The sequence below is a fragment of the Delphinapterus leucas genome, chromosome 18, assembly GCF_059928025.1.
Source record: "Delphinapterus leucas isolate spDelLeu-1000000601 "Yukka" chromosome 18, BTC_Dleu_Yukka2, whole genome shotgun sequence".
Taxonomy (NCBI): Eukaryota; Metazoa; Chordata; class Mammalia; order Artiodactyla; family Monodontidae; genus Delphinapterus; species Delphinapterus leucas.
The window spans coordinates 65,358,922-65,378,120 of record NC_143146.1 but is presented as its reverse complement, the minus strand read 5'-3'; the positions used below and the strand labels follow the sequence as shown (position 1 = coordinate 65,378,120).

Genomic DNA, 19,199 nt, shown 5'->3' with positions numbered 1-19,199 from the left:
AAGTAGGGCAGTTTGGTCCAGTTCCCTTTGTTCAAATTCACTTAGTCCAGCATCTATAATTTCTATCACGTATTTCCTGGTTTGAGCCCTATCCCTCACCTCTCCTGAGCCTCTCATTTTGAGAAAAGAGAAACAAGATAACCAAAAAGAAAAGAAATGTAAGTGTTCCTCACCACTTTACTCACTTTGTTATCAGTAAGGTACTAAAAGATACTTACAAGATTTTCAACTCTTAAGAAAGCATCCTGGGCTTCCCTGGTGGCACAGTGGTTGGGAGTCCGCCTGCCAATGCAGGGGATACGGGTTCGTGCCCCGGTCCGGGAGAATCCCACGTGCCGTGGAGCGGCTGGGCCCGTGAGCCATGGCTGCTGAGCTTGCGCATCCGGAGCCTGTGGTCCACAACAACGGGAGAGGCCACAACAGTGAGAGGCCCGCGTACCAAAAAAAAAAAAAAAAAAAAGAAAGCATCCTGAGAGTCTTCTATATTCCTAAAAGCTAGTTTTCCCATTATTATTCTTTCATGTTTTTTTGTTTTTTCTTTTTGCGCTGCGCGGGCTTCTCACTGTTGTGGCCTCTCCCGTTGTGGAGCACAGGCTCCGCACGCGCAGGCTCAGCGGCCATGGCTCACGGGCCCAGCCGCTCCGCAGCATGTGGGATCTTTCCGGACCGGGGCACGAACCCGTGTCTCCTAGCATCGGCAGGCGGACTCCCAACCACTGCGCCACCAGGGAAGCCCTACCATTATTATTCTTTAAAAGGTACTCATGATCTGGTTTTCTGTTTGTGTGCATTTTCTCTTGTAAAGATTTTCAGTTTCAGTTTCTTGAATATATGTATGTATACGTTGGTGTATATACTCTTCTATACATATATACCCCAATAGTGGAGTTAATTAACAATTTGCATTTGCATTTGTTTCTTCAGTGGATAAAAGATATTTTCCAGCAGAGCTGGCTAATATCATTGACAGCAGTCAGTTGAGATGTGAATCAGTGCCTCAAAGATGTTCTTCTGCTTCCTTCTAAAATTGATGAGTACAGAGCTGCTGTATTTATTCATATTCTCATGGGAAGTAGTTACTGATCAGGGTGAGGAAGAAGTACAGACTAGGGAACAATGTGCTTTCAGATTTTAAAAAATCTGTTTATCAGCCTTAAAGTCTTTGTTGCAGCATTATCCTCTTTCCAAAACCCAGCTAAGTCTGTCCTTCCCGTGCCTGTTGTTTTAATAGCTTCAGAAGCATTCTTCTCAGTAAGCCTTTAAACCCCTTATCAGAGTTGGGCAGAGCATAGGGTTCAAATATCCACAGGGGGTAAGATCCAACTGCAAATGGGAGGCTGACATGGCTCTTTGTACGCCGTTGGTGATTTTAGCTGTATGTTTTTGGAACTGGCCAAAATCCTAATCTTTGTCTCTTCTGACATCTGAGCCCGCATTTGACTAATTAAAAAACAGAGCTGAGGCACTATAGTGTTAAGCCACAAAAATGGCAAAGCTTGTGTCTCGAACAATAAAGGTGGCCTCTAGGGAACAAGTATACCAGTAATCAGTCGTATTTATTTGAACTTAGTTTATTTTTCTTGGCATTCTACAAGGTAACGCATTTACTTTTCCATTCGGATTAGGAAATGGAAGTGCCTTGAACCAGAATTTATATAGCTGATAGAAGGAAATCCCTTAATTTTGTTGGTTTTTGCTCCTCAAGATTATGAAGTACAATTCCAACTTTTGAAGATTATGAAGTACAATTCCAACTTTTGGTGTCAAATGTGAACAATTGAAAATTATGTTACTTGGATGTGATTGACACTACACAAGGCTCTCTGCTCATATCTGGATTTTAAATGCTTTATACTTGAAGCCAACTTATCCCAAATTACATTCCATAGAACAGAGTCTCACAGGCTAGCTTCAGGAATGGGTTCCCTGGTGAAATGAGATTGAGAAATGCAACACACCCTATCCCTTCCTTGTACATGCTCAGTGACATTCGTATATCAAAGGCCCTAAGAATTGCAGCAGTGAAGAATTCTGTTTATATAGCTTAATCCCGGGATATTTCTCTCCTAGTTGACTCAGAGTGATTTTTTTAAACACAATACCTATTAACAGACAGGAAAAATAAGGTTTGAATAAACGTATTCAGGGGAATGCTTCTCTAATTTGTTCAGTGGCAGACCATTAAGGGACTGTGTATTCTATACTTTTGGAAAATGTTTTGGACAGTGTTCTCATTCTTTGTAAAAGCAAAAGAAAGGGGGGTGTGTATGTGCGCACGTGTGCGTGCCAGCACACGTGCACTTCTCCTTTCAACTACAGAAAAGCATGGAAAGCTGGATGACCCGTGTCCAGTTCTGTCCTAAAATGACCAGCTCACACTCCTAAAATGACCTTAGGAAGTGAAGCCCTTCTGCTTCGTACTCTCAACTCTCAGGTGTTCTGGTGAAGCCTAATCTCCTGAAAACCTCTAGAAGGGAAATCATTGCCCACATATTTGATTTCATACTAAAATCCAAGTCATGCATACACTGTCCCTTTGGCATAGTTTGTGCATTTCTCAATATCCTCACTCCTAACTTCCCTGAGGATTAGCCATAAATTTTGACTGTGTAGGAAAACTACTGGCTCAACTATTTCCTGCAACAAGAGAATAAACTCTTCGTACTGGAAACTTTCCACATCAATGATGGTTTTGAAAATCTCTGCATATTTATGTAAAAAGAGAAGGCGGGTTTATCATTTGACCACATGTATTATCAGTTCATAAGAAAACATGGAATTTATGGAGAGAAGGCAAATAATATGTTTATGTTAGGTTATATATGTTGATATGTCAGAATATAGTAAGTTTTAGATGATTGACATTTGGGGTCAGATAATTCTAATTCTTTATGCACAGTCAAATCTTGACTGTCCTGTACATTGTAGGGTCCCTAGCCTCCCTGGCCTCTACCCGCTAGACACCAGTAACATTCCCCTCTCTCTCCCCCATTGTGACAACCAACAATGTCTCCCAACATTGACAAATGTCTCCACAAATGCAAAATCATTAACCCTCTGCCCACCGCTGGGAACTACCCATTTAGACTAGGTTATGAGCTACAGAGTCAATGTATGGCTTTCCAAGTGTGCCTCTAAAGAGTTTTCTGCGACCCATGAACTCTTTGCAGTAATCATTTTCTCAAATCTTCAGAATATTCAAATCATGCCACCAGCATTGCATATTAACCAAGTGAAGAAAAATGTGGTTTATCTTGGCCTGAAAGCGAATTTCGTCATACTGAGTCACATTTTATTTTAAGCTGAGAGAGATAGGAGTCAGAGAGAAAAACTTACCTGTGGCAGTTTCGGCAAAAGTTTTTCAGTCTGCCAGTTCAAGTATTCATGATATTGACTGTTTATGGTGGACATTTTGGTTAGCCATTTTATTTATTCTTGGGTAAATTTGAATATCCTAACTATTCCTATTTTATTGTGGACAAAACTTTAATTTTCTTATAGCAATATTCATAGACTCATTGGTCTATGAATATTGCTATATTCACAGCAGTATTCCATAGCCAGTGGAAGACTCATTTATCTTCCACTGGCAAAAACCTAATTTGGGGAATTCCCTGGCAGACCAGTGGTTAGGGCTCCTGGTCTCATTGCGAGGGCCCCCCGGTTCCATCCCTCGTCGGGGAACTAATGTTCCACAAGCTGGCAGCGGCCAAAAATAAATGGTAAATAAATAACATTATTTTTAAAGAAAGAAAACTAATCTGGGGGGGTACTTGTGAATGATACCTTTGATTCCTAATCCACCTTTATTCTAACGAGTCCTTGAATAATTCTACCGAACTAATATTTCTTAAAGTAGAATTCAGGTTCTTTCTCTACCCCAAATTTCCTCCATCCTCCCCCTGACTATGCCCCAGCCTGTCTCCGCCTTCTCTGATGTGCTTCCGCAAACCCTGCAAAGCTGGACTGCTCTACTAATGAGCACACCGAGCCGTCCTCCTGCACCTGTTTTCCTGTGATTTCTTCCCCTCCGAGTGGCACCGTCCTTCCTCCCCCGCCCCGTGGCACCTCATGTGTCAAGACTTCTGTGGTCCCAGTTGAATGCCCTCCCGTCCCTCCCAGGTACTGTAGGTTTACCCTTTCACCTTACATGTTGCATTATAATTGACATATGATTTTTGGTTTACCCTCCTTACGAGAGTCTGTCTTACAGAAGGGACTCTATGTGAACCCTCCTTATTCTTTACAACACGTGTGTTCGCACAGAGCTCTGTTTAAGCAAACACGTTGCTGTATGTTGTCTAAATTATTTCCCTGCAGGGTCTGGTGCTCTAAGACCATACCAACTTGTCTTTATACTTATTGTGTCTTTTTTCTTTCTCTTTCGGCAGCTATATATGACAGTAAAATCACCAAGAGCGGATGTATTTGTAGCTCTGGCATAATTTTGAGGGGATCAGAGCAGTCACCAAGGAGTCTGACTAATTAAATAATGCACAAGTTGAGCACAAAAGCTAGCTTTGAGAAACTAATCTGAAATAAATGAAAAGAAAATGTGAGAACAAACATGACATTGATGGTTTTCTACTCCTTCTCTCTCTCTCTCCCCTCCCCCTCTCTCCCTTTCTCTTTCCTTCCCTCCTCCTCCCATCCTTCCTTGCTTCCCTCTCTCCCACCTTTCTTGACAGACATCAATGATGTGGCTTTTTTAGTTTGTCACAGGAGCGATAGCCAGGTAACCAGATGTGATATGATTCCATAAATTTCTTTTTAATTTTAAATCTAAAATTTCCAAATCTTGATTTTACTTCTGAGAACAAATACACCTAAGAACATGTTACTGACTCAGATTTGAAAACAGTGACAACAGATTAACCTAAATTTAGCGCTAGCATCCTAGGACTCTAAGTCAAAATTCACTCACAGTATTTTAATTATAGAATGGTTTTTGTGCTGCCATTCCACACTGATCCCTCCATCCTAGCCATCAAATTTAAATTGTGGTAAAAATGTAAACAAGTTAGGTTAAAGAAGGTTTCTTTGTTTAACAGCCATATTAAGGCACTTCTGGATGTCCCCCCCCCCTTTTATACATTTGTCTCAAGGTGGATATAACACATTTTCAAAAGACAATCCAAAATAGAGCTCAAACTATAATCCTTGTTAATTGTAATGGTTGTGTCTTCTAGTAATGTGCACGGTGCTCTTATACAAATAGGAAGCAACCTCCCTTCACAGGGAATTAACTAAATGGTGCTTAACTGGTTACTCGGAGAGGTACAGGAGAAAGAACCATTGCTTTCATTTCCCTGAAGAGTCTCCTTGGGGTGAGGGGAGATGTCTGGCGCCACAAAAGGAATTAGGCTCTGGTTTGAACAGAAACCTGAAGGCTATTAAGTTTATTTTAAGAATGTGTTGCCAGGGATCTAATAAATTTATATGTTGCCTCAGGCAGTGCATACATGAAATCTTGCTGCACCAGGTGTTTTGGTTTGCATTTTTTCCTTTCCCCAGAGGCAGGAGAGGGTGTGGTGCTTCTTGACAGACTTAACTCACTTTTGATAAAGTAGTTATTGTTTCTATGAAAGTATGGCAGTTTTTAAATTTTACTGCTATATGTAAATGGGGGGAAACGATAGAAAATTATCTGGGGGCTGCTTTACAAAGAAATGGTAAGTCCTCCCACATTTATTTATATATATTATATATATGTATTATAATTTCGTATCATCTTAAACACAATGTTTATGATCTTATGCTTAAACACAGTATCTGTTAAATGGAAAGACCAGTAGCTTAGGAGTGAAAACCCCTGGGGATTTATTTCTCTTCTGCAAATAGCTGCTTTGTAATCTTATTCAAATCACAGCCTTTCTGGATCTTGGGGAAATGGAGCTGGGAGAAAAGATGCAATCTAGAGTTCATTCTTGCCCTAAAATGCTTGGAGTTTATACTTGTCTTGTTCAGCAGATAATTATTTCTTGAATTAGTTGGTGTTCTTGTTTAGCATACAGAATCCCACTTTCATTTTCAGAAAATAGTTTCCTTAGTTACTCATATTACTGCATTAAAATGACGGCGCTAGCTTTTAATTTAGACTTCACGTGATCCTCTCGGAGCACGCATGTTGTAAATGAGAGTTCACCTTGAAATTATACGTTTGCGTTGTCCTTTGTCCTCTGTAGAGGTACATCTGAATTCCTTATCCTAGCGTGCATCCCAACAGTGAACACATTCATTTCACAGGGTTTAAACTCCTAATTAAGAAAGCAAAGTATTGCACAATTAAATCAGGTTTGTTTAAGGAAATATTTTTAAGCCCTAAATTAGGAGATATAAACTCATGGTTCTCCCCTTATTTTTTTTTCATTTTTTACAGGGACTGCAAGTAAGCACATTCCTTTTTTTTTGCTAGGGATGGAGTTGGGGGAAGGGACCATGCTTAGAGAACTGTGGAGGATCCCTGCAGGCTGGGGCTTGCCGACTCTGCCCCAGCTGTGGCCCTGATGGAGCACATCATTCAGCCTGGAAGAAGCGTTTTCCTCCCAGTGCCCCTTGCTTTTGGCTATGGCCTCAAATTCATTCAAAAAATAAGAGGGTCGTACCCTTAACTTAGGTTAATTTTTCTGATTCAGTCTCAACTATTTCAAAACTGAGCTTCATATCCATTTTTTTCCCACTTAATTCTTACCATTTGTCAGCCTTGCTATGAATTAACACGAGCGGGCTTGCTGATGGTAGAGGGAAACGCACTCAGATCATCAGTTTTGCTTCTATCCAATGGCACTCATTTAGAAATTAAGTTAAAGAAAATTAAAATTAAGTCAACGTCACCTGGAAATAGAATATTGACCTAAAGGACGTAATCTGATTACTCAGAAGAAGTGTAAAAACAATATTAGCAGTTGGAATTTGAACCCTAAGTCGATCACATACTATATCTATAGAATTTAAAGTGAGTAATTTAACCTGACACTTAACGTCATCCATAGAATGTGAAGATGCCTAACCTGCAGGGCTATTGTGAGATGCATTGAGATAACATACAAAACATCAAAATCACCCTGACCGTGGCCCCCACTGTGCCCAGCCCTCCTCTCCAAGCATATTCAGGGTCCCCAAGGCTGAACTGACATTCAGCCAGTTTACACCTGCCCTCAGGTGAGTTTTAGTTCCTTTGAGCCATTGCCTTTTACGACTGGCCGGTGCCTGTGTTGTGCCAGTCTTGCTGGTCAAAGGCCATGCTTCTGCCCACGACTAGGTGTTCTCGGCACTCAGCCCAGGGCCACCACCACTCTGCCGGGAATACCAGTTGCCATGTTCAGCCCCCCAATAACAGGGACCTGCCTGTGGCCCCAAGGCCCCCATAGAGTGGGTGCCGGAGCTGTGGGGTGATCTTTTCCGTTCTGTTGAAGGGAAAGGATGTTTCAAAGAGTGCTGCTTGGAACCTGGTATAAAAAAGTAGATTAATTAAGCATCTCTTTAAATTTCCAGTTATGATTTTCTCTCTTCTGGGACCCATTCATCCAGGAACCTGGGCTCTAGCTAGAGATGAGTAATACCTTCTTACTGTACTCTAAGTCCCTACTTTGAGCTGACGTTTAAGACTTTGTACAGAGGCTACAATATTGTACCTGGCACATCCATTTTTATAACCGTGAGCTCTCTGTTTAGAGGTTCCTTGGAGTCCAAGAAAATCAGTTTCCGTAGGGTCCGTTGCTCCAGTTTTCCAAACAAGCAGAAAAAGGCATGAATCCCCATTCTTAGCTGTTGCTTAAATTGAGATTCTAGAACACAGTATCCTAAGATTCTCTAGGATTAGGAGTTATTCTGCATCAGAATTCATTCCATGTATATTATTTTCTAAGAGGTTAAAGATAACCCTATGAGTTACCTAAATTCTCATAATATGTCCAAATTATAACAGGTAGCCATGCAGGGGAACCCGTCCACCCTTTACCCGTGAGTCATGACTGTGTCTGAAGCCTAGTGCTATTCTGACTAGGGACAGATCTTGGAGGGAGGCCAGGGCTGCCGATCCGAGAATGCGGTAAGGATTCATTTCAGCTCACACTCCTGGGCATGAGCCAGGGGAAGGATTGATTAAAGGAAGGCCAAATGCGTGTGGAGGAAGAACACTTCCACTCTCTGCGCCCCATTGTGCCCTGTCCCAAAAGACTAACCTCTTGTGATTTGTATTGCGCAAACACAGTTGATTCTTGTTCTTCGCGGTAATGTTCTATAAAATCACTGTGAACACTAAATGATAGCTCCCAGGGGAAATACAGAGTTAGATTCCCTGCAAGCCTCTGGTCATACATTTCATCAACCGATCAATACACAACCTTGTTTTCCGTGTGTTTCTGTTTAAAGACACCTTATTTGATATATATGTTGTTGATCCATTAACAGTGAACTCGTGGTCATCAGACTGTAACTCGTGCCTGAATGAAACTTCTGGGACATGTGTATTTTCTCCGTAAGGGCACACCGCAGCCTTCTTGTGCTCAGGAACACTGCACAGCACTTCAGCACTATGATTGGGGGCTATTTAAATAGAGAAATCACCAACGAAAAGCACAAAAGTGTGGAAAATGTGGCACTAAATGGACGGTGAAAAGGACACTCGTTTACAGTACGAGAGCTGAAACAAGAACACTGAGTCAGGTGATGCAAATTTTCCAAAACTGCTCTGCAAGTGTCCGGCAAGCCCACAAAATAAATGTTATCGAGTGGATGAATTCTTAAATATGGAATCCCAGAATAATGAGAATTGCCTGTGTATTAACCTCTTGTAGAGTAGATGAATGGCAATTCAAGTCTTTGGAACCTCGTGTATGAATAGCCATTATTGACACATTACGGGTATATGTGTGATCAAGTCATGTCCCTAAGGAATGAACCTCCTCGTATTAAAGCAGATTGTGTTGCTCTTCTAGATGAACGTTGGTATATCTGTCAGCCCCATATCCACCTCCGTATCACTTGGTAACTTCTTATCTTTAGAGCCTACCAAAGAATAGAGGGTAGAGTGTAAACTAATCCAGGCTTGAGCTCAATTTTATGTAACTTGTATGACAACGACCAAGTCATCACAGCTCCATGTCTGCTTTTTTATTAGGAAGGGTGTGCTTATAAGTGCCTTGCCTGAGAATAGCCTAAAAGACCTCTACATGAGTGTGTATATCCATAGAGGTCAACGTGTGCCGTGCCTGTTTCTCTCCACCTCTGGGTCTTTGTCATGCCACTTGTCTTTCTATACATTTCTGTGTATATTCTTTCTGTGTCTTTGTGGATCTGACCCCCCGTCCTATGCTGCCGCTTTTTCAGAATGTGTATAGCAGTGGGAGTGGCATGGGTAGGTGTGTACAAAATGGAGGAAGAAAATAATATCCCAGTTATTGAAAGTTGTATCGCAGCAATTTTGGAAAAGATTATTGGACTAAATCCTTGGAGTTATTAAATAGTCAGCAAAATTATAAAATCTCTTGACAATTTTTCTGGGTCTGTCTGCCAGTTCTTCTGGAGTTCCGTCGGTCATACTAAGGCACAGCTGCCCTCAGATCAAGGCTCTTCATCTCTGGGGGTCTGGGTCAGGATTAGCACCGCTACCACCCCTTCCCAGGGCAGATTTTGAATGCATCTTGACCACTCTCTCTTTGTCTTTAATATCCAATTACTTAAATAGGAAAAGGAGAAGGAAATAAATATTGAGTAAATGTCCTGAGCTCCTATCAAATTCTTTGAAGTTCCCTTTCTACTGGATTTCTTATCTCTGTTCTTATACTTAATCTTCCAGGAACACTTCCCCTCCGCTGCCCCCATCCAACTTTTTTAAATAGCTGTATATTTGATTTCCAGGTCAGCTTCCAGGCTGAACTTCAGGCAAATGGAATTGTAGCAAGCTAGAAAATCTTAGCAGGTTGGAAAAATATTACCAACGGATCATTTTCTATTGGTAGCTAACTTTTCTTCAAGAAAAAAAGAATTGTCAAAGCTAAACGGACACCCAGAAATGATCCTTATTTAAGCACAAGTCAAAGTCGTGACACTAATTTCGTATTGAAAAAAGTTATGTTCTGTCTTTACAGAAATCAGGCAGCCCTAAGTTCTTAGGGAGGGCTAATTGAAGCTTGTGACTCTTTGTTATTCTAAAAAAACTTGTGTTCCCATTGAAAAAGAAGATGAAGACGACTAAAGACCAGCTGGAAAAGTTCAAAAGAGGTCTTTTCATCAAATCCTTAATGGCTGTGGTGTCAGGGTTTGGGGACAAAGCATTTGGGAGTGTAGGTATCAGCTGTCAAGCACCTGTTGTATGGATTTATGACACAAGTTACAAACTTTAATTTGTTTCCAATGAGACGTTGAGACTAGCTCCTTGAGCATCATAGATGCCAGAATCTATTTTAGAAAAGCAAAGAATCACATTGAAGTGAAACTTTGCTGGTTTTTTAAGTTGTTTAACTTCATCTGAAATTTTACATTCAGCAAGCTGTGTCAACAGTGATTATTCCCACTTTGAGGTTTTAGAGGGATTTACTTGGTAGGTAATTAATGAATAAATAACATGTCTTTCCATTCTTTAGATAAAATATGGAGTTCCATTATGCAAGGCAATTTTAATAATGATAGTTACAGTAAACTTCAGCTTAGTTCCTCAGATCCTTATATCACTCCTGCATAATAAGTAGTGCCTAAGATTTTACAAATTCTAAAATGCAATATGATTTGCGTATGTAGAACTCAAAAGAGTTAGGTAGTAGTTAATCCCATTCAGAGTTAAGCTTTATACTTTTAACTTTGTAGTCTCTAGCAAAGTATCGACTTAAAAATCCCCGATGTAGAGTGAATGCTGAATGTAGAGTGAATGCTGAACGTTTAAAACAATTGCCTGGAGCATGTCACTGTCTTGCAAAGCAAAGTTTCTCAGTATTGTTTTTGAATTTTATTTCAAATAAAATCTGAAAGTGGTCGGACATATAAGATCCTTGGCAAACTTGTTCAGCTGTGTGTCACTTGAAACCCCTGATTAACCAGTAACCGGGCACCCTCTTCCTTCCAGTACATAAGCACCAACCAGAAAATAAGTTTTATAATTTATAATCTGTAAGTAGAGATGAAATTAGCTATCCTTAAGACCATCCTCATGATGGAATGGAAGGGTTAAACAGACCTTTTGTCATCAATAACCCGTGGAGGTATGATCTAGACAAACACAAATTCCAATAATTCACATTCATAGGTAATCATTTAAAATCTTTACATAGTGTTCATAGAATAGAAGTATGCAAGACATTTTAGAAAGTGTCAGTAAAAATAATTTTCGGGCTTCCCTGGTGGCACAGTGGTTAAGAATCCACCTGCCAATGCAGGGGACACAGGTTCGAGCCCTGGTCCAGGAAGATCCCACATGCCACAGAGCACCTAAGCCCATGCGCCACAACTACTGAGCCTGCGCTCTAGAGCCCGTGCGCCACAACTCCGGAAGCCCATGCGCCACAACTACGGAAGCCCGTGCGCCTAGAGCCCGTGCTCCGCAACAGGAGAAGCCACCGCAATGAGAAGCCTGTGCACTGCAATGAAGGGTAGCCCCGGCTCACTGCAACTAGAGAGAGCTCACGCAGCAATGAAGACCCAGTGCAGCCAAAAATAAATAAATTAAATTAATTAATTAAAAAAAAATTTATTTAGGGAATTCCCTGGCGGTCCAGTGGTTAAGACTCAGCGCTGTCACTGCCAGGGCCCAGATTCGATCCCTGGTTGGGGAACTAAGATCCCACAAGCCATGCGGCGTGGCCAAACATTTTGTTTAATTTAAAAATTAAAGAAATTAAAAATAAAAGTAAAAATTAAAAAAAATAATTTTACTAAGAGAAAATGACTCAGTGCTAAAAGGGATATGTTACATTTATATAGGATATTTATATTGCCCATTAAATGAAGCACTACTGAACTTCTTTCAACCAAGACATTAGAGTGTCTAATTCATTAAATTGGCATTTTTCTAACAGTAAGCAAAATGAACTCCCTGCCCTCCTGGATCATGGGTGACAATGGGAGGAGACAGAATGAACAAACAAAAAAGAAAGCATAAATAGGATATGAGGTTATGGAAAGCACTGGAGGGAAAAATTGCCCAGAATAAAGGAGCTAGAGAATTCTGGGGTTTCCACCGGTGTTTGTTGTGTCCTATTAAGTGTCAAGGAAAGGCCTCATTGACTCAAGATTCTTAACACATGCAATATTTAGAAAAAGGGCAATATCACATCTTAAAATTACCTAAAAGTTGTTAAAGAAATAGAGAAATGGTATGCTTGGTGATCTCATTCTTAGACATAGGGGAAAGAAATAGGAAGAAAGCATACAGAATTATAATAAAATTCATTTGTTAAGCACAAGAGTTACCAAATAAGTCGGAGGTTATTCATCACAATTCAAGTGAAACTGTAGCATGTGCTTTGTTTTTGTAAGCTGAGGGCTGTTATGAAATAAGGAGTGAAATAGGAGTCACAAAGGAGCCATTTTATTACCAAAAATCATACTTATCCATAGGCTTTTTAGTCAAGGGAGACGTCTTTAGACCTCATTGTGTTCCAGGCACTATGTTCGATTTGGCTGCTAGAAGGATGAATTTGACCAGTACTTGTCCTGGGGAAGTGCACTCAGGCAGTTAGTGGCAGAATACACATGAAGATAAAAGAATTACAATTACTCTGATTGGAGATACAGAAGAAGTATACACTGCATGGTAAGCCAGGCTTCCTGAGCTTTAGGTGAGCTGGACCTAAACAAATTGCAAGGAGGAGTAGGAAGCTAAAGATATTCTGGGCAGAAGACTTCCCACATGCTTTTGCATGTGGGAAGAAAACAGGGAGAAGCTAGATATGACCAGCTGTTTCTCTCCGTGGAGAAGTGATAGGATGTGAAGCTGTAGGTATTTGGACGGACAGGAGTGGCTTGGTATAGCATGACAAGAAGTTTGGAATAAAATCTAGGACTTGATGGAGCCACAATCTAATTGAGAGAGAAGTGTGGCATAAGGTTGTTTTCAGGTAATGATTAGTTGAGAAATCAGAAAGGTTTTGTGTATTAACTTAATTGATTAAATGTTATTCTGTTCTTGTTGTTTGTCTATGACTTTCTAGAGGAAATGTTCCCAGTAATAGAACATAAACACAATAATGTAAAAAAGTATTTTTAAAGACAATAAGGTCAAGTGTTGGCATGGTAAAAGAATACATGCCGGTCAATCTCTGACAAAAATGAGTACAATTAGTAAATGTGTACAGTTAAACAATATGAGAGGATATCTGCTAAAGCACAAAACTGCACACAATAACCAATAGGTGAAAAACTGCAGAATCACAGAGATGAGAGGGCTGGGGTCGCTGCAGGAGACTTCACGAAGGGGATGGTAAAGGGAGCCTTTGAGGAGTAGAAAGTGCAAGCAGAAGAATGATGGGGGTTATCGCTGTAGGCAGAAGCACAGAACTAACAGAAAGAGTGAGGGTGGGAAATCCATGGAGCAGCAGGACTCTTGGATGAACCTCAGAGTGAGCAGATTAGAGACAGTGGGAAGAAGACAGGGCAGGGCAGGTGAAACCAGAAATCTGCACGGATAGCCTGATGGCTTGATGTGTGCAGCAGCTATACGGAGACGGGGCAAAGGAGGACTGAGTATAGATGGATTTAAGGCAGGTTAATAGTCTGGCAGTGGGTGTGCAGGGTGGACTTGAGCACGCGTGGGGTGAGCGGGGAGGAGTAAGGTAACTTTTGTTGAAGGATGCTACGTATGTACCGCACTATACTGCATGGGTATATGGGTTATCTCACTTGATCCTCACAGCAGACACGGGCATTAATTAATATGACCCTCATTTGATTCTCCAGATGAGGAAACTGAGGTCTAGGGAAGAAACTTGCTCAAAGTCAGACAGCAGATAAGAATGAAGTGGGCTATGAACTCCAGTTCTGGGTAGCCCCCAGCCCGTGGCCCCTCCTCTCCAGAACAGTACCCAGTGTCTAAGACATGGCAGGCATAGTAAGTTCTTAAGGACAAAATGTGGAATGAATTTCCTGTTCTCCAATCTATTTATATCTTAGATTTTTAAAATTAACGAAAATGACAGGTCCGTAATCCCATCAGTTTAAAACACCAAGCAGCTCCATATTTGAAATGTTTCATGTTACTACGTCACTGCGTGCACAGCATCAATACCATTCGTTTCTGTATTTTGTGTTTTAAGTATTTCAACAAAAAATTCTTTTTTTCTTTTTGTTTAATGACTGAATCGCATTTCATTGATTTGATGGACCATAAATAGAGTAAACTCTAAGATTTTTGGTTTGAGGGCTATTATAGAAAATATTGCAATGAATAGTCCCTTACAAATAGATTTTTGCTTCTCGCACAGAAGGACTTACAAGATCAAATGGTATGAACGTCTTTTTGTCTCTTGCACACATTGCCATGTAGCTGTCTAAATGGCTCGGTGCTAATTTACAAGTTAAACAGCAATAAATAAGAAAACCAATTTCCCTAAATAATCTCGGCTGTGCTGGGTGTTCATTTTAATCTTTAGTACGTGTCAATTCATAACTCAAAGACGCTGCAATTTTTTTTTAAATTTCTAGCAAAGATGAACATTTTTTTCATGTGTTTGTTAATTATGTTTTGTTTCCCACGTGTGGATTTTTTTGCTCTCAGTCTGTTAAAGCCTTGATGTTTTCCTGTCTCATTTCTTTTTCTCTAGTGTAGCCCTGTGTGAACTCAGAAGAGAAGAAACTGGAGTTAAAATTGTGTCTTTAGTTGTGTTTATTATTTGGGCTTTTTTCCCCCTTTTACAGAAAGACTTAAAGGAAATTATTGATGCCTTTGTGTATAAACCTCACCTTACTCTGAAATTATTGGTGTAGATCAAAGGAAGTAGAGGGATACATGCATAGTGATCAGCTGATAACCATTTCTCTTTTCTTTCACCTAGCAGAGCAGCTTTCACATTAGAGAGATCACACACATTTTCTCCTGATAGGCAGCCAGCTCCATTTTGGTGGGAAGGTGGGAGGAGAAAGCCTTATCTTCAGAGTAGAATGGAATCAATGAAAAGACCTGTCTGTTTGCTTTAAGGAATGGAGTGGAATCTAGTGGGGAAGGGAGGTGGAGAAGGGATATTTGTTTTTCCTTAAGTGGTTATAATTAAAGCCTTCCACCCAATTGCTCAGTGAACCAGAAAAAGGTATTTGTGAAGTTGTGTGTGTGTGTTTAACATCACAGAAGAGCCCTGCAGCTTTCTTTATAGAAAAAATTGCTCTCCAGCGGCACCTTGTGGGAAATGAGTCATCCTGCAACTTGGGTACTTGACTTTGGATTTAACAAAGTTGCTTTTGGTAGTTCTGTGTTCCTTCCCTCTTACCCACTTCCCCTGCTAAAGATCAAGGGATTTTGCAAAGAATTATGTCAGTTGTATTTCTGCATAACAGTCAGTGAACAGTAAGATGTATCTTCATGTATGTATCCTAGATTGTGAATCAAACCAAGTAGCTAGAGTGATTCGTCATGTTGCATCATTAAAGTCGTCTTTGGAATGTCTAAGGTTATTCATTCAAGAAACCACTAATTCGAGGCTTTAAATTTTTGTTTTCCAGGTGGAAACAAGTTAATCAAGCAGCATTTTAGTCTGAATTGGGCATGGATCTCCTTTGAAAAGGAATATTACTTGATCAATGAGGACTCCAAATTTCTAGATGTCGTGCTTAAACGTAGAGGTTATTTGGGAGAGACTTCCTTTATAAGTAAGTTTAATTTGCACTTCTGTCTCAAAATCCCATTTTTCTAGCAAAAGTTCATAATTTTACTATGATTAAAAATGTTGGGCTTTCCCGGTGGCGCAGTGGTTGAGAGTCCGCCTGCTGATGCAGGGGACACGGGTTCGTGTCCCGGTCCGGGAAGATCCCACATGCCGCGGAGCGGCTGGGCCTGTGAGCCATGGCCGCTGAGCCTGTGCGTCCGGAGCCTGTGCTCCGCAACGGGAGAGGCCACGGCAGTGAGAGGTCCGCGTACCGCAAAAAAAAAAAAAAAAAAGTTTAGTTTTCTGCTCTAGTTTTAAAGCTTAGGGAGATACTGACAATTAAAGGTTCTTTACTAAAGAAACATGCCAAAAGTTTTGTGCTGAGGCTAAATCAAAGAGACAGAGGCTGAAAAAATAGGAAGTATGTAATCAAAATATATACCTCTTCAAATCTTCTACCTACATATGATATTTCTCTGATATAAAATAACTTTACAAAATGACAGTAATAGCTCATAAATTAAAATAACTTAAGTGTCACTAGATCTTAGAATAGGCTTAGGCAAATCTGTAATTTATAAGATAAAATCCTGCTGAAATATAAATTTATGAAGGCTACTTTAATACTAAGTAAACAAAAAACTGTTCAATGATCTATTAAGACATTGAAGTGTAATTTACTATCTGTTTGTTGCATTTGAATGCTCTGGTAGGTCACTAAAAGTTTCAAAAACCCTAACACTACATAAGAGCGCTACATAAAAGATAAATGCTGTGAATTTTCTTCCCAACAGTAAGGTGTTAAATACTAATCCTTTTCTGCTGCCTTACCCTTTTAAATAAAATCAACAAGGACCTACTGAATAGCATAGGGAACTCTATATGGGAAAAGAATCTGAAAAAGTTTGGATATATGTATATGTGTAACTGAATCACTTTGCTGAAACTAACACAACATTATAAATCAACTATGCTCCAATATAAAATAATTTTTTTTTAAAAAAGAGTCAAAAGCAAATGAGTAAACCTTTTTTCATCTCCAAGCTCACATTCAATTTCATGTAAACATAAAATAGAGAAAAGTAGGTATATTAGTCATTTTAAACAGTAATATAATCAGCACAAAATATTTGGCATGGTGATGAAAAATAATAGCACCCCAGGTGATTATATTATTTTTGGTACCGTGTGTTATATAGACATCTAAGCTGATAGAATTTTCATGCGGTGAAAGAGATTTCATTGTGAGTATCAACTAAGGTAGGAATCTAGGAAAATGTTGGCAAAATAAAAAGCTGATAACCCTGTGTTTGTTTCCAAAATGATTATTTGAGATTTTACTGGTCCATGAAATTCAAAAGCCTTAAACAGTAGATCCTTATCAACACACACACACACACACACACACACACACACACACACACACACGCATATTCTACACACCATACTTCTGCCATGAACTCTATCCCCACCCACCTGCCATGATTTCCACTGATGCTGGGATGCTGGATATTAATTATCCCTTATTTCCAAAATGCTTTTTGTTTTTTAACTTTAGATGACGGTTTTTCACATTATGCTTTACTGACCCCTCAAGGCTCCTCTGGCTTCAGGAGTGCGGGTCCACCTGCAGACCCATCTGGCAGCTCTGCTTTCATCTTTATTTGCCTGTGCCTCTTTGTAGGCGGTCATTTACAATCTGTGTTTAACCTTCTAAAGCACAGTGAATGCTCTTATTGCCCTCAAAGAGGCGTGTTCTTTCTGCGCACACACGTGTGCCCTTCAGATCAGGAATTTGATTCTGCCTTACGTATTGTCAGTCAGAGATGCACCTTAACTGTGCTTTGTGCTTGAAAATGTAGCAGATAATTCACAGGGAAAGTAATAACTAAAAGACAGAGCACCTTAGCAGTTCTTAAGGATGCTTTCATCTATTTGCGTTTTACCTAAATTCCCACCCCTAGTGAGTATATTTAGTTATTCACTCACATACGGCCCCTTGATAGCAATGGGAAAGTTAATGGTTGAAAAATATTTTTAAAACTATGTTTTCAGATTTTTCTCTCTGTTGCCCTTTTTTAAGCTGAATGCTAAAATATTGAACGAGCCTCTTTTTTTCTCCCGAAGTTATTTTTTCAATGAACTATTATTTCCTTCAGGCGTGGAGATCATTCATAATTCTAAAAAGGCTCTATAGCGCTACTTGGTTAACCTCACAATGTTACTTAGTAACCCAGGGTGATAGAAAGTTGGAAAGACTTCTGTGTGTGGCCCATACCCGTCAATCATTGAAGATGGTAATAGAATTCATGCTAGGACTGGGAATGGAAAAGTCAGGTTAAAGCAAAGGGTAGCCCTGTAGAAGTTCTGCAAGGGATATGTTTCGTATTACTGTTCCCCTACAACCTCCAATTTCATGTATGGAGGTTTAGAATTAGATAGTTTGTATTATAGCTAAAGACAGAATATCATTTACCCTCAGGCACACGGTTAATAAATCATGTATTTTGTATATGTATTTTCTCAGAGATAATTGTTTATTTTATAACCATTATAATCTATTAATAAATTAAATATGTATTTGCATCTCACAAAAGAATTTCAATTTCAAGGATCTTAATGCTCCCAGTTACTGAACACGCATTAAATGCGAGATATTCCACCAAGCACATTAAGTGCTTTACCCATCTCTTTTACTGTTTACAAGAGTAAAGAGTATTTTTTATTTTTATTTTTAATTTTTTAAATAAATTTATGTATTTATTTTTGCCTGAGTTGGATCTTTTCTGCTGCACACGGGCTTTCTCTAGTTGCAGCGAGCGGGGGCTACTCTTCGTTGTGGTGCGCGGGCTTCTCATCGTGGTGGCTACTCTTGTTGCGGAGCACAGGCTCTAGGCGTGCAGGCTTCAGTAGTTGTGGCTCATGGGCTCAGTAGTTGTGGCTCGCAGGCTCAGTAGTTGTGGCTCGCAGGCTCTAGAGCACAGGCTCAGTAGTTGTGGTGCACGGGCTTAGTTGCTCCGCGGCATGTGAGATCTTCCCGGACCAGGGCTCGAACCTGTGTCCCCTGCACTGTCAGGTGGATTCTTAACCACTGCGCCAACAGGGAAGCCCTCTTTACAATCTTTTATTCACTAACTCAACTAGTATTTTCTTGAGTGCTTGTTAAGTGCCAGACACTGTGTTAGGTAATGGACTGTGGGGTGATAATAATGATAGCTAATTTATTGAGTTATTATTACAGGCCAGCCCTGGTTCTCAACACCTTACATAGTCAACCCCAAGAAAAGTGGGTCATTATATCCCCCGTTATACAGGTAAAGAAACAGAAAGGTTGTCATATCCCCAAAGTTACATAGCTACTAAGGCCAGAAGTGAGATTTGGCCCCAGGGCAGATTCTCTTAACTACCACC

At 40.1% G+C, this 19,199-nt stretch overlaps 1 protein-coding gene across 8 annotated transcripts in view; it reads left to right on the top strand.

Annotated features, from left to right (window-relative positions):
* The window catches only part of FREM2 (FRAS1 related extracellular matrix 2), a 163,572-nt gene that overhangs the window by 56,892 nt on the left and 87,481 nt on the right, over positions 1 to 19,199 (top strand). For 7 of the 8 annotated variants that reach the window (XR_016388715.1, XR_016388714.1, XR_016388716.1 and 4 more), the window contains exon 3: positions 15,646 to 15,792. The exons of the other annotated variant lie outside the window; for it this stretch is intronic. Coding sequence is in view for 4 of the 7 variants with exons in the window: in XM_022574706.3 (XP_022430414.2) it covers positions 15,646 to 15,792 (147 nt within the window). In the remaining 3 variants the exon portion in view is untranslated. The remainder of the gene's footprint in view (positions 1 to 15,645; positions 15,793 to 19,199) is intronic. 8 annotated transcript variants of the gene reach the window in all.